The following is a 21,276-nucleotide window of genomic DNA, read 5'->3' on the forward strand; positions in this document are numbered from 1 at the left end:
CGTGTGGGCCGCGTGGCACGGCGGGTCTAGCGGCGATCGAGCTCAATTGGGTCAGACCTATTCCGAGCCCAAGATCGACCCATCCATACGCTAATTGGGCTGAGATTGAGGCCCGAAATTATCGGGCCTATATATATTTTTTGTTTTTAAATCTGGGCCAATGTGATCGTATCTCGAGTATCCGGATTCGATTCCCAGACATGATAAAAGCAAAACACCCTAAAATTCTCATTTCTCTATATAATAATAATAAGCAGGTGTGAGTTAACAGTAATAGGAATGATTATTATTGCTAACACTTTGCCTTGCCATTTTAATTTCTATGAAGAAAAACCATGATAATCAAAGAAGCTTTTGAATTATAGGTATGAAATTCAATAGCAAGGGTATTAATCTAGAAAAGGTAGATTATCATATTCTATAGGAAAATATATTTTTTTTCCAGCTTGCATTTCAACAATTTTACTTGCTATACTGTAATCCTTGCGGATAGTGCTCAGATCGTTAAAAAAAACTCAGTAATATATGAGTGTTACCATATTTAAATCACAATGAATTCACTTCTCAAAAAGAAAAACTCGTAGATCTTAATGTTCTAAGCAAACACCTCTATTCAGAAGAATTAATACTAGTATAAAAAAGCTTACTCTAGTATAAACTATTCATGTGTTTCTTTATAAACTAGTATAGTGTGTAATAATTATACTGTGATATAAAATTAAGTTGAAATAATAATTTAGTAAATGATTAAAATATTATTTATAATGAATGAACATGGAGAGAGAGAAAAGAGAGAGTAAATAATTGAAATGTTATTTTAATAGTTAATTAAAATAATATTTTTTAAAAGTAAAGTAATAATTAATAAATATAAAATTATTGAACGGCAGAGAAGATGAGAAAGTGTTACTGTACTAATAATCTAATATTAAGATAAGTATTTATTTATTTATTGTATAGGATAAAAAGATTATAGAAGAATAAAATTTTGGTGCATCTCCATCCCATCAGGGCTCGGTCACCTGGGTGTATCGAAGGGGAAAAGACAATAAAGTTCCTTTCTTTCATTTCCTCTCTTAATCACATCACATGCTGCTGCTGAGATAAAAGAGCACTCCTACTGACACCTCACTGTGGTCTTCATCTCTTCTTTGCTTTACTTACAACTTTATCTTCTTTCTGAAAAGAAACAGTGCTTGCTCCACTTTCCATTAAAGCACTTGCCAACCAAATTACACACATGCACAACTACCACAACTATTTTTACCAAGAAAAATCAAATCAAATCAATTCACACACTCTACTCACTGGAATCAATTCTACCAGCTAACTAAAAGTTAAATAAAATAAGGGTACAATATGGCCCACTCACCCTACATCATAATGAAACGAATGGGAAAAGATAAAGAACCATGAAGATACCAAACAAAAGGAAAGAAAAAAAAGGAGTGCACCACATGACACAGTCACAGTCAACAACTGCACAACCAACTCTTTCTACATTTGCCATAACAACAGCAGTGAACTTTCAGCAATAGAAGAAGACTACCTGCATCAGTTGACAACCCAGAAAAAGAGACCAACAACTGCTATCGAATATGGAGAAGAAAGGAGAAAGAAGATTACATGCACAATTTGCTAAGAACCAAAATAAACCAAATGAAAAATAACCAAAGAACCATCCATTGGGTTTATCAAACCACAAACAAATGCTTGCTGGTAGCTCAAGATTCAGATCCTGGAAGACTGGTTATCGCCATCTTCGATGCTCTGGTGATCCTCGTTGTTATGACCCAGGCTTGAGCGCCGGATTTCCTCAATCCTGGCCATAACTTCAGACATCGATGGACGGTTGTCTGGATATTGTGCACAGCAGTCTATTGCAAGTTGAAGAAGCTGCACCATCTCCTCCTCTACATTCTGATACCTCAGCAGCTCCATGTCAAATACCTCTGTAGTCCACTCTTCTCGCACCACTGACTGCACCCACCGTGGCAAATCGACACCCTCCTCATTAAGGAGGGTCTGAGTTGGGGCCTTGCCTGTGAGCAGCTCAAGTAGAAGCACGCCGAAGCTGAACACATCTGCCTTTTGGGAGACCTTCCGGGCGTCTGTGACCTCTGGAGCACGGTAGCCAGCAACACGAGTGGGAGAAGAGATTGGACCCACGAGATTGGCGAGGCCATGGTCTGATACACGGGCTTCATATGACTTGGTAAGGAGGATATTGGAGGACTTGATGTTTCCATGGGAGGCAAAAGGGCCTGTTGAATGGATGTACTCAATGCCACGAGCGGCAGCTAGCGCAATGCTGGATCTTGACTCCCAGTTGAGAGGGGTCCGGCCAGAGCCTCTATTCCCTGTGTTGTAGGCCAATATCGCAGTTAGTGAAAGACCACTCAGATTGCACATTAACATAGGCACCTTAAGACTAATTTGCATAGCAATCACAAAATCAAATTATCAGATGAATTTACATGATCCAACTATCATTAAAAAGAAGCATTTTGTAACCCAGCTATAATGTGGGACCACCACAATGAACGATAATTGCAGAAACTTTTCGTGCTCATGAGTTATCTAGCAATTGGTGAAGATCTGACCTAATGAAACATCCAGTATTTCTTTTAAAAATCTTCAGAACTCTGGTTCAAAAAATGGTCTTTCCTTATACATAACAGAATACTGGTTCTGAGCTCTGGTTGAAAGCTGGCATCCAAATTTTATCAAGAAAAGAGATAGCGGTAAGATGGAGCCACTTCTAGTGAGTCAGCAAAGAAAACAAAAAAGGAAGAGACAATCCTAGAACACACATAAAATTTTGATGTTGCAATCTAACCAACATTATATCTCTGACCAAATTAATATATCCAGTTAGCCCTAATGTTTCACTTGAAATGAATTGTAAGCTTAGGAGCCAACCTCATGCTCAGCTCTTTTTTCAATAATAGTAGTCATACTTCAGGCCGTTTAATAATTTGCTAGAATCAAACTTAAACAGAGGTCAACTTATACCAAGCATTAGCTTGAATAAGTAAAGCCCATGCTTATGATTCTTGTCCATCAAACCAAGATTCATTGTGTGCAATCTACTTGGGAGATAAAACTTTTTATTGCCATATCATAGTTCACTCCAAATATATAGATAATAAAATTGCACAGTTAACTCCACAACTATCTAAGATTAAAGCAGTCAAAAATGAAAACTATGGCATAATTTCTATCAAAAAGAATTTATCAATTGCAACAAAACTAAAAGTAATGGTCAACATGGTAAAGATGAGAGTAACTATGACTTACCATGCAAAAGGGCTGAGAGGCTTCCCATGGGCATGTAATCATACACAAGGAGCTTCTCATCCTTGCTGTAGTAGTAAGCCCGGAGCGGCACGAGGCACTCGTGGTCCAACGCCCCGACGGCTGACTCGATCCTCTCCCGGAAATCCCTCTCAGCGAAAGTCACGTCCTTGAGCCGCTTCACTGCTACCATCGCCCCCGATTCAAGCACCGCCTTGTACGCCGTTCCAAATGTACCCTTCCCGAGAACCTCCGCCGATGCCCGAAGCAAGTCCTCCAGATCAAACGGCGGCGACACCTCTCTTCCGAAGAAGACCAACTTCTTCCCCGGTGTTTCCCCCATGGAGGCGGTGGCAGAGGAGGCGGCGTACGGCGTCGCCACTCCATTCTCGCTTCCCCCGTTGTACAGACCCTTGTCTCTTTCCGCCTCCGACGGCTCCGGTTGCTTCGGTACAGCCAGGGCGAGAGATTTGCTTGTCGTCCTCCCGCCTCCGCCGCCATTGCGGCAGAGAAGGATGAAGAGGGAGAGCAGGATCAGGACTCCGACGGCGCATCCGACTGCGATCCCGGCGATAGCGCCGCCGGAGAGCTTCTTCTTGTTTTTGCGGACCTCTACACCGCCGTCGGTGGCGGCCTCGGCCGGAGACGGCGAGATCTCGCCGGGGCAAGGCCCGATCGGCCCGCCGCAGAGCCCCGTGGACAAGAACGAGCTGGCCGGCATCTTCCTCAGCCGCGACGGGATCGATCCGTTGAGTACGTTGAACGAGACGTTGAACTGCACCAATGCTGGTAGATCCAGTTCCGGAACCTCGCCGGCGAGTCGGTTGTTGTCGAGGTAGAGGGTCCCCAACCGAGTGAGGTTGCTGAACCCCGGCGAGATACCGCCGGAGAAGCCATTTCCAGCGAGGTTGAGGCGTACGAGGTTGCGAAGCAAGAAGAGGAAGGAGGGAATCTCGCCGGAGAGGCGGTTGCCCTGGAGGTAGAGGTTCCGGAGCTCGGAGCAGGCGGCGAGGTCAGGGGGGAGTTGTCCGGTGATGGCATTGAAACGGAGGCTTAGGGTGCGGAGGGCGGTGAGGTTGCCTAGGGTTCCGGCAGGGATTTCACCGATGAGGCCGGAGCCAGGGAGGCGGAGATAGGTAACACGGCCGGAGAAGCAGGAGACCCCTTGCCACGAGCAGGTAGGTGAGGATGAGTTCCAGGGCAAGGATGAGCGGCCGACGGCCGCGCGGAAAGCGAGGAGGGCCGCGGCGTCCCCGGCAAGGTCAGGGGTTCCGGCTGGAAGATAGGAGAGGAGGAGGGAGAAGAGGAGGGGGATGAGGAGGTACGGCGGTGACGCCATTGGGTGGTGACCGGACTCCACTGTTACTATAGCTGGAAGCCTAACTCATGCAGAGTTATCTATCTTTCTTCTCACCAGTGAAGAGGGCATGCGGGAGAGAGAGAGACAGAGAGACAGAGAGAGAGTGCATGTTGCTATAAAAACCCTTAAAAAGTTATATTTGGTAATAAAGCTCAATGAATCTTCGGTTACAATATTAGTAATACTGCATACTTGATTGCCTTATTGACCTAATCTAATATAACACTCTTTTTTTTATATATATATATATATTTGATAGAAAATATAACACTCTGTTTATATGCTCACTCATTTATTAATTAATATATCATATATAATTTATAAAATCTTTGGATTTATATGTACACAATAGATCCTTTGTTTAGATGTAATTTTCTTTTAAGTCATTTTAGAGTGCTTTTAACTTAACCAAAAGTAATAAGATATAACCTAACGCATAAGATCTCGAAGCATCCTTCCTAGTGGCCACCGGATCATTTTCTTCATAAAGACACACCGATTTGCTTCGTTCAGAGATGACGGCGGTCAGACGGTGAACGTCTCCTCGGGCCGGGGAAACGGCGTGGGAAACGGGTGGAGAGTTGACGGCGTTAAGGGCCGCGCCAGCCACCTCAAGATTAGCGCCGGATAAATTTGGTACGGACCAATCGATAAGTTGTTGGATAAAAGGAGGGAGATCAGGAACCGTCGGAGCGAGATCAGAGGATGAGTGATTAGTGGTGGATATGGCCTGTGGGGACAGGGTGGGGGCCGGAGAACATCGAACAACTAGGTGTGACAAGGATAGGAAACGGGGGCCACCACACGAGACAGCCAAACAACGGTGTTTTATTCGTCTCTGGTGGGGTCCGTGATTCATATGGTGGGGCCATCTTAATAGCTGTCCGACGAATCTTTTTGGGCGGCTAGGATTTGGTGTACCCATCCACATGGCTGCATCGGAACTATTTAGTCCAATTTTGAAGGCGCCTTCTGAGCGCGTGTTTTACGAGTCGTCGACGCTCCGGCTCGCGTGCACTTCAAATTTTTGGATGATAAATTGCTTACTGTGTTTATGACAGACTTACGTACGAATTATTTAGCTTTTTAGTTCACCAATTTTTCTCTCGTCTCGTTTCGTTTCGTTTCGTTTCGTGACTTTATTTAATGAATAGTAATTTTACTTTAGCAGTTTATATAGTAAATCAATTTTCACATAATTTATTTTTCAACACGATGAATAATTATATTTGTTAAACTTTAGATCTCAAACAGACCCACATTGATCGATAGATTAGGCAGCACCAAATAAATCCCTGTGAAACTCTGCAACTTTCTTCCACAAACTCTTTAGTATGCCTAAAAGTGTTACAAAATCTCCTTTCAATTTGCCATAACAACATCATTACTTTCCCTAATAACGTGGCATAAAGGAGGAAGACACAGTTGTTGCTTTGCCTCCTTTTTCCATCACCTTCCTGGAAGAGAGCCTCTCTCCCTCTCTATGGAATGAGTATATTTATTGGAAAGACAAAGTAGTTGTGCTTTGCTATCTTTCCCTTCTTTTTTGGCCTTCAGTTATCCTGAAAGAGAGTCATACGTATGACGTATATTTATTGTGCCATACGATGCTCTCACATGGGATAATTATGAGGCCATAGCCCATTGGGACCACAACAAATATTGATCAATGATCTTAAAAAAAAAGGTTTACTATTGTCCAAGATTTCTTTGTAAAAGTTCGAGATTGCTATGTTATAAGCTTGTGCGAGCCAAGGTGAAGAAATCACCTTGGCACTTTAGCTTTTCTCAGTAGTAATCAACTCATCATGGCATTGTTGCATGGAAATTTTCTTCTTCTTTTTTTAAATCAGATCCAAACAATCAGAAAGATAAGAGACAAAGAGAATGATGCAGCTGCTGGCTGTCACCAGATGCATAAAACTTCCATTGCTATGTTCTCTATCAATATGATGTACTTCTTTCATGAACTGGTTTCTCCTTGTCTAGAGGAAGAAGTAAATCTCAACGAAACCAAATAAATAAAACAACAAAAAAACTCGGCGTATATGCATGTCTTACAGCTTCATACAGCTTCATTGCATCGGACTAGGCTAGTTTGCGACTAACAATGGATTTTTGATAACAAACATGGAAGGTATTTTAATAATCAAATGCACCCTTTACACCGTCAAGGCTCTCTCCTAGAGATAATCTGCAACAAATCAGAAAAGGTTGATGTGAGTAAGAGTGACGAAGTATTGACATTCAGTAGGGAGAAACTTACAGTAACAGAGAGATATAATTTGCATAAATGAATGAAGGTCAACCAATCAGCAACCCTATAGAAAAAACAGGACGGAGTAGAACTGAAAACCTCTAGTTGCAAAATTTGTAGAGAGTACTTATATTTCTCATTTTAATGGTCAGCAAACTAGGCAAATCCAAAACCACTGAGATTACAAGCTCCTTTTGATCCTTTTAAGTATAAAACACGAAGCATGAATAATATAAATAAGAGTGTTTCTTTCGTGCCACAGAGTTAATTCTTTATCAATCAGTTTGATGAAGATCTAACGGTTAAGATCTTTAAAGGTATAATAGGAATGAAAGATATTATCGGTTCAGTAAGTAATTTTTTTTAGATATATAATCTTGCACATTATTTTTTAACAATTATATTATCTTAATATTTTATCAAGTAAAAGACATATATATCATTAACTTAGAGTAATGTATATATATCAAAATAAGAGTATTGATGTCTTTTATAATTAACTTGATGAAAATTTAATTACATTTTATCTTTTTGATTATTTTTTAGTATTTACATATATCTCTTATTAGTTTAAGATTGATTTAAATTAAATTTTAATAGATAGAGATAGAGAATTATATTTAAATTGAAGTTTATCTTCAAATAATCAAATTTAAATTATTTAATATTAAATAATATATTCTATAATTAATGCATAATTATATTTAAGAGAGAAATCTTAACGAAAAAAAAAAATGTGCAGAGCGCTTCTTCCATACCGTAAAGTTAATTATTTATCAATCAATTTGATGAAGATCTAATGGTTAAGATCTTCGAGGATATAATAAGAAAATTGGAAAGTTAGGCACACGTAATTAAATCTCTTAACTAATATACTTTTTTTCTTATGTAATGTGGTTTTGGAACCGGTACCGGTTTTCCGGTACCGGGTATGAAAAGTGGCTATTATAGCCGTTGGATTAAGATTATAATTTTTAAAGGTGCATTGAAGTATTTACCTATAAATAAACTAATTGTCCAGTCAGATAGTGATAGTCAGTTTGCTCTTCTCACAATAGAAAGAAACAAAGAAAAAACAGAGAAGGCTTCTAAATTCTTTAAGCCATCATATCATGAATTATTCTGTTGAGAGAATATGCAGAGTATTCCTTCGAGTAATATATGCTGCGCTGGGTACTCAAACCAAAAGAAGTTACTAAATCGCGTTAGAATAGAACACAATGAAAAACTCACACCTTTGCTGAACTTAATTGAGAAAGGGAATTAATCATACAAGCTGGCAATCAAATATGATCTGAATGGTTTGTCTGTAATGGTATAGAATCTTTTTGAAATGCAAAGCTTCAAGAAAAATAAGCATGGGTTGATCATCCTGCCACATTGCTGCCATTGAAACATGAATGCAAGCAATAGCCAATTCACTGAACATTTCTAAGCATTGAAATTGACGCAGTGCAGTATAAGGAAGTCTTACACGTCAATGCTGTATAACCATAATACTAAAGTAACATAGCTTTCTTTTCCAAAATTAATTATCTTCTTTCACATTAACTTACTCCATCCATTCTAATCATATTTTGAAAAAAAAAAACCTCCACCGCATGAACAACATAGAATTTGAGAAAAAGTTTAAGACGTAATCAATTCATACCAGTAGCCACCCAAATTACTTGATGCTATACAACAAAGTATATCTCAGAAACCAAAACTGAAGAATTGAACATTCTCAAAAAATGAAATAGTCCTCCTTACTTGTGCATGCAGTACTTATACTCCTGGCTTCGAACAAAGTCCCTCTCTCCTTCTTCCAGCTAATTCAAAGAAGAAATCAATAAAACCTAAGCCAGAAAAGGCATCAAACATAAACTGGTAGCAAAAGGAGAACTTTTTCTTTCCTACTCACCGGATCACCTTCATACACTAGTTCATAACAGCGTGGAGAAAGGCATCGCAGCGCACAATTTTCCTTCTCGATCAGTGAAGTCCGACACTTCCACCCCCACAACCCACTTCACCAAAACGAATCCCAAAAAACCTACTTAGGTTTCGATCAAAAACAACACAAACAAAGCCGACAGAAAGGTCAAATTTCAGTACCTCTCGATATCGGCGTAGCAAGCGTTCTTCTTTTCTCGGATCTCGTTTTCCTTAGGGGAATTTCCATAGGAATAGCAACATTAGGAGAGGAACCGGGAAAAAAGTCCTAATTGATTAGAGGATTTGGCGAGGCTTACCGTGATGGGGCGAGGAGAAGATTTAGCGAGAGAGGCAGAAGAGAAGAGGAGGAAGGCAATAGCGACGAGGCAGAGGATGAGGAGAGGAGGATGGCGAGGTGAAAGCAACGCCATGGCGAAAGACCAATTACAGAAATGATAGTTTTGCCAAGCTTCTGTTCAGAGAGGGCAACTAGAACAGGGTTATTTTTGCCAAGCCAGAGACCCTATTTGTATATACACCAAATTGGAGGCGTGAAAATGTAAAATTCACCATATAATAGGCAATAGCAGGGCATATATAAAGTGCGACAGTCACATACTCGCATTCTCCTAGAAAATCTTTTTAGTTAATATCTCATTTCAAAAATAAAAAGAAGTAAAGAGAGAAATTTTAAAGGAAAAAAAAAAAACAAATACCAAGTAATATTTCTCCTAGCATTAGTTCAGAATTCTTTTTTTGTATTCTCTTACTGATAAATGTCAAAATTGAAGAATATATACATGCTTGCCGTATCCTGAAGAACAAAAATGACAATAAGATCCGAAAGATTGCACAAGATACAAGCGTTGCTTGGCTCATGAGATGAATTTAGTCTTACATTTAAATCTTACAAGCCAAGTTGAAGAGTTTGTGCTGACATTTTTCAGAAGCCAAGAGCAAAATTGGGGTCTCTTCACTTGCTAAAGCAAGTAAAAAAAAAGCCGTCGCAAAGAATCACCCATCTGAAATGTAGTTCATATTTTGACAAATAACTTTGTATGGAACATCAGTCATCTGCCTTATTTAGTTATTCTGGTTGTGCCGCTGTAGAAAATGGCTGCGTATAGCCCTACCTATCAAAGATAGGAAAATTGTTCCAATAAGAACTCCACATATGGAGATTGAGACATCCAGATCAGCTGCTACTTGAGGTTTCCATGATGATACTGATGCTTGTACACTAACAGATGCAAACCGCGTAGTATTCTCGCCTCGTCTGGAAAGTTAGATGATAGAAACATTCATCAGAGTGTGTCAAACAAAAGAAACGTTCATCAGCAAATTGGATATTAGTAGATACATTAGCAGGGATAAGGATTTGATTTGGTGCATCTTGTTTAAAAAGAAATTCAATGTAAATTATACAGGAACTTGTTATCAACATTGAATCAGATGCTAGAAATTTGTACATTATTATACTGAAAACTTCATGTCATTAACACACTCAAAGAGCCTTGATGAATAGATTTATGAGATGGAGTACCAGAACATACCTAAACATGTTTTTGATAGAGCTCCAAAATGAACTTTTATTACTCTCTGGTGAAGGACGATTCCTTCTCTTTCTCAATCTGTGCTTATTGGTATTTTCTGGAACTACCCGTGTAAAAATGCACAGCAACAATGTACGTTGTCAACTAGACATTAAAGAATGATGATTCACCCATTATTACAAGAAAGCAAATTACCTTCTGTTAAGATAGAAGGATCCTCAGTTGCTCTTAGAGAGGCTAACTTTTCAACTAATGAACGCTCCACTTTGCTGCCATAATAACAAGATGTTCAGTAAAAGAGTCTAACTAAAGTAAATGTATAGCAGCACTAGATTTACAACATTCAGATTAGAGGTTGCTATCAAGTCTCAAGCAGCTTTGTTTTCATCGTATTGAGTAATTTCAAAGGCTAAAAGGGCAAATTATTACAAATAGTAAAGTGAATTTCAATCGAACACTTGCTACTTTTCATGGTTTTGAATGGATAACATGAGAATAATAAGCACAGTCCTTTAGAAAGATATTCAAGTATCACTCCAAGAAATTTGACTTCACTGATATGCTGTCACATTCTTGACCATCAACTTCTTCAGTCGATATTTGTCCCCCTTTTATCTTTTTGCTTTTTTTCTCCATTTTGTCTTCTTCTTTCCTCTTCACTTTTATTTTACTGTTTTCTATTCCACTCCTGCTGCTTTTTTCTCCATTCTGTCTTCTTCTTTCCTCTTCACTTTTATCTTTCCTGTTATTTTCTGCTTTCCCATATAGCATACCAATTTAAAGTACAACCTACAACTTGGACTTGCAAATTTACGTCCTGCCTACATTGTCGGCCAATTCATTTGATAAAAGAGGTAGTAAATCTACAGTTTGCACCAAGATCCTTTCAGCTAGGAACACACATAGAACTACATGAAGTGGAGGCTCTCCTCACATGAAGTATCATTTTAAAATTTATAATCTCGTCAGAAGAAATTTCCTTGTCAACAGCCAGTTCTCAGCCAAAATCATAGATTTGATTCCACGAAAGCCAATCCAAAGTTTTCGCAGACTTTTCATACAGATATAAGAAATACAGATATATATAGTAGAAAAGTTGAGATGGACTCTGTTCTCAAATGAAGATGTTTTTGCCAACCTCATAGAATCTATGCAGGAACAGGAATGCATAACAGAACTTCTCTCAAGTCACCAAGAAATTGTGATAAGGATGAAGGTACATTTGTCATAAACATCTCCAATAACAGCTTTACAAGTAAGAAAGAACAGAAATGGCGAAAAGAAGCGAATAATTTAAAGAAATTCACTAGTAAAACAAAGTATATCATAATGAAAGTAAATGTGGTAAAAGAAGAAAGGACTCTAACCTGATAGTCTTTGGGATCTCTACCCTTACAACAAATTTGTGATCACCTCGAACCGCACGTTTTTTGATGTGTGGTACTCCCATATTAGCAAACTTTAATGTATCTCCTGGTTGTGTACCAGAAGGGATTTGGAGATCCTTGTATCCTTCCACTGTCTCCACCTGAGATCGTGCAATGATAAGCAGCTTTCTAATAGTTATATGCATCACCATGGAATCTGGAAATTCTCAGGAGGATATTCAAAAATAATACAATAAAACCAAACTACAATCAAAAGAAAACAACTTACTAAAGGTAGCAGAAGGAAAATTAATCGTCCTAACTAGTAGTACAGTTGCAGCCGATTGAGTTCTCAGTAAAGATGGTAGAAAAAAATGCATGAATCATGAATTGGGTGCTCAGCTAAACTAAAAAAGATAAGACAAATAGAATATCATTAAGAGAATGTCGCAGCAGCATATAAGTAAAGCAAATCAATGGATGTAATAATAATACTTAATAATATTAACACTACAAAACTCTGAAAGACACAAATGACCTTAGCCACACATATACGGAACAAATACTATTAATTGATTCATCTAGAAGATTAGAAGTTTGGCTAGAATACAAACGCATAGTTAGTCCATCTTTTAAAGCTAACTTGTTCAATCCATTTTACTTAACAAAAAAACCCTACACTAGAACTCTTCAACTTGACAAGAGATGCCATTCTGGACAGTCAAGCAGACATTATGGAGAACAGAATGAAGGAATAAATAAAAAAATAAAAAAATCTCAATGGTGCTACTGCTCCAAAAGAAAGATCTTTGTAATTTAGAATGGTTTGCATGGGAATAACACACAAAAGAACCTCAACTCTTGAGTCATTGAGATTCTTTTGCTTCTATTATCTGTTCAAGCGGCACTACAAGAAAATCTGATATCATCACCTAAAGCCTTTTAAATCTATATCAGGAGCTCTACAGAACCTTACGTTAGCAGAATCAGATGGGTCTTCCAGAACAATAAAGAAGTACCTTACAATTTGTATGGACTTTACTGCAAAAAATATAAAACCTTATTCTCCAAAAAAAAGAAACTTTAGAATTGGATTTTCATTAGTGAATATAGTATGTTGCTCACACAAGTGACACTTATGACAGATAAAAGAGATAGCTTAACCCATGACATGAAGAAAAGGAGACGATCAGGCCAGCAAGGCATAGGTTGGACTGTCCTTGAGCACTGGTTCAATTAAATATTTTTCAGACGTTCTACTTCATTATTACAGATAGTGAGAAATTTCTGAACTTCCATAATAAAACAAGCATAAAAATCTCAAAATCTTATTTTGCATAAGAGAAATGCATTGGAATTGTAAGCTACCAACTTAAAAAAAATCACAAGCTTCTCCAGGAAAAGGAAGATCACCCATTAAGTTTACCTTGACTACTGTTCCTAGAATGGCTTCAGTATAGTCAATGCTAACATCTGAGTACAAATCAAGACCATCCCTTCTGATTCCTGGTTTTTCATTGACATGAATGAATAGATATATATCACCCATTATTCCCCTGTGTAGTGATACTAATTAGTAAATTTCTGCAACACTAGAAGGTGTTCAGGAACTAACATATCTTGTATACTTACAAAGATTCAACATGTCATATATGCAATAATATAGGAAAGATATCTAGCTTTTATCAAATGCACAAATACTGGTATTTTAATGACAAAGGTCACAAAATAGCAGCAATTCAGTGCATGTTATCATCTTGAAAATAGAAAACAGTGCTACACATAAAAGAGAAAACATTCAACACAGTGGTACATCCTTTTATTAAGTGAACAAGAGGAAAAAAATAAGAAATCTATGTGTTAGAAAAATCAAACTTCCCTAAGTATTATGGTGTATATCAGGATACACAGTCGATCATGAACTTGGGCTTACATTTATAAAAATAATGTTGGTTCATTAATTCCATGGAAAAAGACATATATTAAGCGGTGTGGTCAAACAATCTTATTTCATAGCACTTATAGAAAGTGAATGCATACTTCAAAAGTAGGAATACTATTAAATACAAGACAATGAATACAAACTCTGTTAGAAAAGGGCATCGAGTGCAGGCTACTGCCCATGTAAGGTTTGGGGGACAGGACGTACACATCCCTTATCCCCGTTACAGAAGATATTGTGATGTAAGGAGTTCAATCTTATCATATACTATGTGAAGCCCTTTTAATTTTAAGTTGTTAGCAATTAACAATTCTTTTTTGGGGGAAAGAAATTTTTATAGGATGCTTGCCTTTTCTTATCAATGCTTCCTTCTCCCTGAATCTGAACAGTGAATCCATCATCAACTCCAGCAGGGATATCCACTCTGACACTTCGTTTTGCCTGTACTCTGCCTATGCCACCGCAATTTCTGCAACGCTCAGTGATTATCTTGCCCTCACCGCCACAATTTGAGCATGACAATATCTATGGATCATATAAAACCGTCTACATAGTAAGAACAAAAAATAAGGCAGCTAGAAATAGGAAGCATGAGAAGATATGGATCATGCAATACCATCTATATCTTGTATGAAAAAGAAACAGCTCAAAGAAGAATATATGAAAATTCTGCAGCAAAAAGTACATGAAGAAGTGCATGATATGAAAGTTAAATTAAACATCAAGAGAACCCAGACAAATTAGAAAGCCCCAACAGCACAGGGAAAAAGGGCACACAATATTTAATGCAAGACAAATTGGATGATAGCAGCTCCAACTTTTGTCCGATTTGGATCTATTAATTCATAATAAAAGGTTGCCTCAGTGAGGCAAACAAGATTAGTCGTCCCATTTAGAGGCAACGAAGAAAGCTATGTGCACTTTCACCTGGTTAACAATATATAGTGCAATTATCACATCAGCTGACAACATCAGTTTTAGTCAAGCAGTTGAGGATCAAGGATCATATATCTTCCTTATTGTAGGCCAAACAGACTACATAGCTGAAATTAATTTCATCTAGTTAATAACAGTACCATGATAAATCCAAGACAATACAGAAAATGAAAGATACTGCAGAGCACATTAGTTTTGACGGAAGTTAAAATCAATAAGAAAATGGATTAACAAGAAGATATTTTTGTCTGCAATGCGATCATCTCACCTGAGATACTACTCCAAATGGTGTTCTTTGAGTTTTCATCACTCCACCCCTACCTCCACATTCAATACACTTCTGTATGCAGTCGCTAGATTTTGCACCGGAACCATTACAAGTGTCACAGGTTTCAAAACGAGAAACATTCAGCTCCCGTCTTCCTCCAAAAATTGATTCTTCAAAGGTCAAAGAAAGATCATATCTGCAATACAATGAAAATAAAGAGTAAGCTATCCTGGATAAACGGGACAAATTTCTGCCAGGAAGCACCTTAAAACTACAAAATATCATGTCAGATTTCAGGAGTGGACAGAGCACATCGAAGCTAGATGACCAGCATATCTACTGAGAGATAAAACAGTATTCCTTAGCTTAAAAATATTTTTGCAGCAGATCTAAGTTTTGCAGATCTTCTTTTCTTCCATTCCCGCCTTTCTTCAGGCATTTTCTCTGCAACCCCTTGATGGCCCTTAATGACCAGAGTTCCTCTTAATATATCCAAGAAAGAAAGAATCCGAATTTATCTCTCTTAATTCCAAAGTGTAGAAGGCATATCAGGGTTTTTCTCTGTGAAAGTAATTTTAAACTTGGATTTACTTTGTAAATCTTTGTTCCTCAATACAAATAATCACGTATAAGTATCAAATTTCTGAGAGGTACATATAGCATCCACAATGTAAATAAAAAATATCACAACAGGTGCAAAATGAAAGTTTGAAGGAAAATTGAATAATTACCGAATATCAAGTCCCTGGCTGCGATTGAATTTTGTATTAAAACTTATTCCTCCAGGATCTATATCGCCTCCAAAAAGTCCATTTGAGTCACCAAAGAATGCATTAAAGACTTCATATGGATCTACCTGTGAAATTGAAAACAGAAAATACCCCATCTTCAGTGGTTCTATCATTATATTGTCACAAGAGTATATAGCAAGGTTTCTTTGGTCATATCGATCACAAGTTAAAAGCAGGTATATTACTTTAAGCAATATGAGAATTGAATTTAGGTTTCTATCATGAGAATCACCATCTGAGCATGTTCCAATCAAAGAAATGAATCACTATAAAGTACATCTCAAATTTGAAATACTGGTGCTGAAGCAAAGGCAAATTAAGGCTACAGATGAGCCTAACTTGAACTCTCCAAGCATTTGGCTAGTAGGAAGACCTACTAGATGATTGCAGTTAGATTTCAAACATCCAAGGAGCAACCCTCCAGAAGTCTTATGAATATGAAAAAAGTCCAGAGTAAGGAAGAAGCAGATATCTTTTTTGATACAAGATATCAGATATTTTACCCCTTGTGAACCAACACCTCCCCCATCATAGTCTCCTTGTAAGCCTGCTTCGCCATAGCGATCATATAAAGATCTCTTATCCTCATCTGATAGCACCTACAGGAGTGATCCCAAAACAATGAAGCAGGGCCCAAGTGCCCAACAAATGTGATAACAAAAATTCACAAGTAAGAAAGATTAGATAGCAGATATGAATCACCAAGAGAAACTGAAATAAACCTTTACAGGTCTACTAGTCTTAAATATATCTTTCAAATTTACATACATCAAATAGGTTATTATAAAAAGTATAATATTATGTTATGCACCCTAATATGATATTATACAGTATATGCAAGATTAATACAATATTGCATTGGGATGTGCAATTATCCTTAATTGAAGGATGGAGATTGTAATATTGAATCTTAACTGTTGGATTTAGCCTCCTTTGTTTGGAATGTCTATACTTAGAAACCAAAGGTTTAAAAATCCTGCAGGAAATAATTCCAAGCAGATAAGCATGTTAGCACAACTGGTTGTCTTGATTAAGAACAACTTGATTTATTGGTATCAGAGAAACTTCTGATTTTTCTTATTGTGCATATTACAACTAGTTGATCAAATCCAAGAATCTAGATTAGACTTTTCCTTGTACAATCGCCATCCCAAACTCAAAGGCAGGTAAAATCAAAGTCAAACATCATAATATGACAACAGCTGTGTAGAAGTCTTACGGAGAGAATTATAACAAGATCTTGCCAAAGCACTTGTATTATTTTTAAAAATATAAGAAAAGAAGAGTTCAAAAGCGAAAGCCATTACCTCATACGCAGCACTAATCTCCTTAAACTTCTCTTCTGCCCCAGGGCCTTTATTCATGTCAGGATGATACTGAAAATATATGGAAAATTAGTGCTGCTCAAGTATAGGAAAAACAAGAATGTAAGAGAATTGAAAATAAAATTCGAAAAGACTTTGCCGAGGTTTTCACGAAAACAAGCATGATAGTAGTTTCGGAGTAAAAGAATTCAACTGTCACAAATTCGTGTATATTTAAAAAGGGTTCGACAACAACCACTACAAGTCCAAGATTCGACTACATTATAGAACGGCAGAAGAATTAGATAAGATGGTAAAGATTTCTTTACAAATTTAAAAAAGTTTCAAAAACAACCACAACAAAGTCCAACTTTTAATTACACAACTATAAAACGATACGTAATTGGATAAGGTGGTAACGAATTCTTCACAAATCGAAAGCGATTCAACATCATCTCCAATCAAGAACTTGATTGCCAACTATGAATAGATAAGACGGTAAAAGGATTCTTCATAAATTCAAAAATCGTTCGAGAGAAACCACAACAAGGTCAAAGAACGACAGCATAATTGGACAAGATTGTAAAGAATCATTACAAATTCGAAACGGGTTCGGATGAAACCTTGCGGGCGAGATTCCTGTACGAGCTCTTGATCTCCTGGAGAGTGGCGTTGCGGCTAAGGTTGAGCGTGGCGTAGTAGTCCGCCGCCTTTGCCCTGACCACGCCGCCATGGCCGCGCCGGCAGCGCGAGCCCGACGGGAACCGAATGCGGTGGGGCCCAGAGAAGCGCAGCCCTCCTCCAGAAAAGAAGGAGGCGGCGGCGGAGGCGACTGCCGGCCGACGAGAGGAAAGAGGAGGGCGCAAGAGGGCAACGTTAGGGTTTGGTGGGAGGCAGGGCAAGGTCGCCATGGACGGAGAGCTTTATGTTTTTGCTTTGCTAATTAGCTCTCCCGGAGCCCGGAGGGCATTCGAGTGAGAGCGAGAAGGCAAAAGAACGAAGGTTCTGAGAATACGTTGGGCCGGCCCATTTAAAAGAAGATGTCAGAAGCCCATTTTTGCGAGTGCGTGGATATCTAATTATGGAAACCAACGGGAAGCCCAATAATATGTGCATAAAGTTATCATCATCCAAAACACCCAACATTAATAAGAGAATCAGTATGATAAAAAAAATTCCTTCTTTCTCCCTTTAGGATGACTTCTAGTTCTAAGATTATTACAAAGAAGGTGAATGCTCTTTGATATTGCGATTCTGGAAGTCAGGGTATTACAAATAGTATTATGTTCTCAAGAAAATTGGATACAAAGTATTAATATTTGCGTTAGGAGAGGAACAAACATTTTTGCTGATAATTTGCACCAGTCTAACCTAGTGGGATATACAATAGTCAGGCCCTCTGCAACAAGATGCTGATCAGGAGAACTTCTCTATTCGTCTATCTTTTCCACCAAGGAACCAAGTAGCTATCTCATCGTCGTCGCTAGAGTCATCTAGTTCTACACTGATTTTAGGACGCATCGGGTCGAAGGCCTCATTTCTTTCTTCTGTTCCCTCCCTTGAGAACCTTTTGCTGTTCTTGAGCATCTCTTCCTTCCACTTTGCCCTCACAAGAGGGTCTTGAGAAACAGCACTTGTACCTCCCATTATCGGAAATTCGTCGAACTCCACAGAGTTATTCCACTTATCCAAGTTATTGATATCATCATCCTCTTCGGAGCTCCACAAATCTGAGTCTTCCTCTAACGTTGCGCTCTTCCTTTGAGCAAAATGCTGTCTGTTGGGTTTGCTGCTGTCTCTGACAAATGAGATTGTGTTATTCTTACAATGTGATTGATCGTCCCGCAGGGATGAAGAAATATCCTGACTGTTCAATGCTTTAGGCCGCTTCCAATCACATTTTAGGCACACCATGTTCCTTCGAAAGTTAATATAATTACACCTGGTAATAAAACAATAACATAATCAAGTTGTTTCACAATTCTTCTGGATAGTTATCATGAAGAGAGTACAAATATGTTCTCTAGATTTGGGAATCATAAAGAAATATTAATTGTGGTATCAAAATTTTACACCATACTATGTAAGAGAAGCAAAGCACTATTTGGCACCTCTAAAGCTCAACTATGTAAGCCAAGCACTGTTTGGCCCCTCTATAAGAAAATTTTGGCTCCAGCCTATGATATTAATGAGTAATTCACAACAAACTAAAAGTCTGAAACATAGTATCAAATGATAAGTAACTCACGAGACACATTCCCATTCCCCAGGATTTAGATGGCGCTTTGGTGGCTTCTCATGACATTGCAAGCAATTTGTGTTCTTGGCAAAGTTCAAGAAGTTGCACCTGTCAGACAAAAAGAAAAATAATCATAAACTTTTGTAATGAATGTAAAATTATGATCTGTAATCTCATATTATCAGCAACCTCACTTTTCACATATCCAATCTCCTTTCTTGAGTGGAAGATGCCTTTGGTCCTCATGAAGCATCTTATATCTCTCTTGGAATTCCCCATTGCAGCGCAAACATTTGATGTTCTTTGCAAAATTCAGAAAATTACATCTAACAATAATATAAACAGATGAAAATTTAGAGTAGAAAGAATTCAACAGAAGAAGGTATACGAAAGATCAAGATTTCTCCGAAGCATACTTGGGACAAATCCAGTCGCCCTGCTTCATAGGAACAAGAGGTTGACCCTTGAACATTTGATGCCTGTTTAAATCACCCGGCCTAGATAAAGACATTCCAGAGACTGTGGTCGGACTATTGGAGCCAATATCCTTGACGCTAAATTCTACTATCTCTTTAAGTAGCTTTCTCACAGATCTCTTAACAACCTTGCCTAAGCATGCTTGGTTCTCCACAGAACCAGTGACAATATCAAGCCCATATGTCAACAAAATGCGCATAACATCCACAGTTCTTCCATCTTCATCTTCACAGGGCTTTACATAGGCCCTCTCACATCTTTCCCTAAAACTGCAGCTGCTGCAGACCTGGACATACGAGATAAGAGAGATTGGTGTAAATAGATAGCATTTACTGTTTACTCAGATCATGACTCTGTGGAAGGAAAAGTATCCTTTCATACATCTCCTTCCTCAACGCCTACATGAGCCCTCAATCGCTTCCCCGAGTTCACAACTTTTCGATCTATGCTCGGGCATCCACATCGAACAACAATCTGAATGTCTATCCTCGACAAATATCTGCATCAGAGAGACATGCACACGTATCGACAACTCGCATGGAGAACAAATGACACTCACTGAGAGATAAATTAAGATATACTACATTCTAAAAGATTATTGGGACACTTTACTTCGAGTCATGGATAAAGAGAAATCACCTTATGGAGAATTAGCTTTACAATTATTCACGACTACTGATAGTTTTATCCTCACATTTCCTTTCCTCATTACAAGGTCACATGGTAAGCTTGGTATCCCCCCACTGTTATTTGTGCATAAGGTATAAACTTTTGTATGAGTTAAATCTATAGTTTTGGGCCTCAAAATCAAAAAACAAGTAACACACCCAAAGAGAAAAGAACATCAAGAGAGACTTCAAAGATTAAATCAAACAATCTAAAACCCAACTCTAACCTGATGAGATCGAAGCGATCCCGACCGAAATTTAGGCACGCACTGCGAATAAGATTGGAATCCTTCGAGCCACCCCAAGGATCGTTGCGGGAAGCAGAGCGATCCAAATAGCCCTTCTTGAGGAGGAAATCCATCAGCTCCACCCATTCGGGCCAAGGATGGGAAATCTCCACTTCCCTCCCTCCTTGTTTATCTCCTCCTCCTCCTCCTTTCACTCCGCTGCTTCCTTCTCGCACTCGTTCCGGTGCATCCGAAGAGGCGGGCTTTAGCGTTTGCAGTTCTTCGCGGAGGAATCCGAGCTTGGGATCGATGGGAGAGCGCAGGGAATGAGAGAAGCGGCAGAGAAAGGCATGGGCTCGGATTCCGACCGCGGAGGAGAGGCGCCGATACATCCACTGGCGCCGCACGGATTGCTTCACCGGAGCAAGAATTGCTCGTGCACTTGTTCTCTAGGTAAAGTAAACTTTAATGGACGGCTCTGATCCGAGGAGCGGGGGTGCTAATCCAATGGAATATATTGGAATAATTTATTCCCTAAAAAAAAATTGAAGTCAAAGATGAAACAAAGGAGGATAAATTTACTTTTTATCTTCTTTTTAGACACAGCCTAAGATTAATCAAATAAATTTAGAATACATCGATAGATCACGACAAAAGGTACATCACTTTCAAT

General features: G+C 38.5%; 4 protein-coding genes across 5 annotated transcripts; all 4 read right to left on the reverse strand.

The window, feature by feature from the left end:
* Positions 1-1,480: 1,480 nt before the first annotated feature.
* On the reverse strand, positions 1,481-4,868 carry LOC140785578 (probable inactive receptor kinase At1g48480). Its single transcript, XM_073133482.1, has 2 exons — positions 3,301-4,868; positions 1,481-2,360 (listed from the first exon to the last, which is right to left on the reverse strand). The coding sequence occupies exons 1-2, from the start codon at positions 4,634-4,636 to the stop codon at positions 1,732-1,734; spliced, it is 1,965 nt and encodes a 654-aa protein (XP_072989583.1). The 5' UTR covers positions 4,637-4,868; the 3' UTR covers positions 1,481-1,731.
* A 1,670-nt stretch (positions 4,869-6,538) lies between these two features.
* On the reverse strand, positions 6,539-9,462 carry LOC140785580 (uncharacterized). Its single transcript, XM_073133485.1, has 5 exons — positions 9,149-9,462; positions 9,012-9,061; positions 8,818-8,923; positions 8,667-8,725; positions 6,539-6,851 (listed from the first exon to the last, which is right to left on the reverse strand). The coding sequence occupies exons 1-5, from the start codon at positions 9,260-9,262 to the stop codon at positions 6,800-6,802; spliced, it is 381 nt and encodes a 126-aa protein (XP_072989586.1). The 5' UTR covers positions 9,263-9,462; the 3' UTR covers positions 6,539-6,799.
* A 106-nt stretch (positions 9,463-9,568) lies between these two features.
* On the reverse strand, positions 9,569-17,996 carry LOC140785579 (uncharacterized). 2 transcript variants are annotated; one of them, XM_073133484.1, is made up of 11 exons: positions 17,616-17,996; positions 16,996-17,064; positions 16,192-16,287; positions 15,629-15,753; positions 14,898-15,093; positions 14,043-14,218; positions 13,178-13,307; positions 11,752-11,912; positions 10,580-10,653; positions 10,385-10,481; positions 9,569-10,107 (listed from the first exon to the last, which is right to left on the reverse strand). In XM_073133484.1, the coding sequence occupies exons 1-11, from the start codon at positions 17,901-17,903 to the stop codon at positions 9,915-9,917; spliced, it is 1,605 nt and encodes a 534-aa protein (XP_072989585.1). In that variant the 5' UTR covers positions 17,904-17,996; the 3' UTR covers positions 9,569-9,914. The 2 variants fall into 2 exon arrangements, with proteins under 2 accessions (XP_072989585.1, XP_072989584.1); XM_073133483.1 differs by having other exon boundaries at positions 10,385-10,487.
* A 211-nt stretch (positions 17,997-18,207) lies between these two features.
* LOC140787341 (uncharacterized) lies at positions 18,208-21,256 on the reverse strand. Its single transcript, XM_073136213.1, has 6 exons — positions 20,604-21,256; positions 20,090-20,207; positions 19,648-19,994; positions 19,426-19,557; positions 19,241-19,339; positions 18,208-18,934 (listed from the first exon to the last, which is right to left on the reverse strand). The coding sequence occupies exons 1-6, from the start codon at positions 20,993-20,995 to the stop codon at positions 18,409-18,411; spliced, it is 1,614 nt and encodes a 537-aa protein (XP_072992314.1). The 5' UTR covers positions 20,996-21,256; the 3' UTR covers positions 18,208-18,408.
* Positions 21,257-21,276: the final 20 nt, after the last annotated feature.

Source organism: Typha latifolia, chromosome 4, assembly GCF_019914945.1.
Source record: "Typha latifolia isolate L0001 chromosome 4, TyphaL0001v2, whole genome shotgun sequence".
Taxonomy (NCBI): Eukaryota; Viridiplantae; Streptophyta; class Magnoliopsida; order Poales; family Typhaceae; genus Typha; species Typha latifolia.

What these genes read in the sequence shown, in the direction of transcription:
- LOC140785580 (XM_073133485.1), bottom strand. Translation starts at nt 9,262, where the DNA reads ATGGCGTTGCTTTCACCTCGCCATCCTCCTCTCCTCATCCTCTGCCTC. An exon ending in TGCTACGCCGATATCGAGAG is followed by an intron (nt 8,924 to 9,011) that starts GTACTGAAATTT and finishes GTTTTGGTGAAG; the next exon opens with TGGGTTGTGGGGGTGGAAGT. An exon ending in TAGTGTATGAAGGTGATCCG is followed by an intron (nt 8,726 to 8,817) that starts GTGAGTAGGAAA and finishes TCTTTGAATTAG; the next exon opens with CTGGAAGAAGGAGAGAGGGA.
- LOC140785578 (XM_073133482.1), bottom strand. Translation starts at nt 4,636, where the DNA reads ATGGCGTCACCGCCGTACCTCCTCATCCCCCTCCTCTTCTCCCTCCTC. An exon ending in CCTCTCAGCCCTTTTGCATG is followed by an intron (nt 2,361 to 3,300) that starts GTAAGTCATAGT and finishes CCTACAACACAG; the next exon opens with GGAATAGAGGCTCTGGCCGG.
- LOC140787341 (XM_073136213.1), bottom strand. Translation starts at nt 20,995, where the DNA reads ATGTATCGGCGCCTCTCCTCCGCGGTCGGAATCCGAGCCCATGCCTTT. An exon ending in TAGGCGTTGAGGAAGGAGAT is followed by an intron (nt 19,995 to 20,089) that starts GTATGAAAGGAT and finishes TCGTATGTCCAG; the next exon opens with GTCTGCAGCAGCTGCAGTTT. An exon ending in GGCGACTGGATTTGTCCCAA is followed by an intron (nt 19,558 to 19,647) that starts GTATGCTTCGGA and finishes TATTATTGTTAG; the next exon opens with ATGTAATTTTCTGAATTTTG.
- LOC140785579 (XM_073133483.1), bottom strand. Translation starts at nt 17,903, where the DNA reads ATGGCGACCTTGCCCTGCCTCCCACCAAACCCTAACGTTGCCCTCTTG. An exon ending in AGCCAGGGACTTGATATTCG is followed by an intron (nt 15,094 to 15,628) that starts GTAATTATTCAA and finishes ATTGTATTGCAG; the next exon opens with ATATGATCTTTCTTTGACCT. An exon ending in GGAAGCATTGATAAGAAAAG is followed by an intron (nt 13,308 to 14,042) that starts GCAAGCATCCTA and finishes ATCACTACACAG; the next exon opens with GGGAATAATGGGTGATATAT.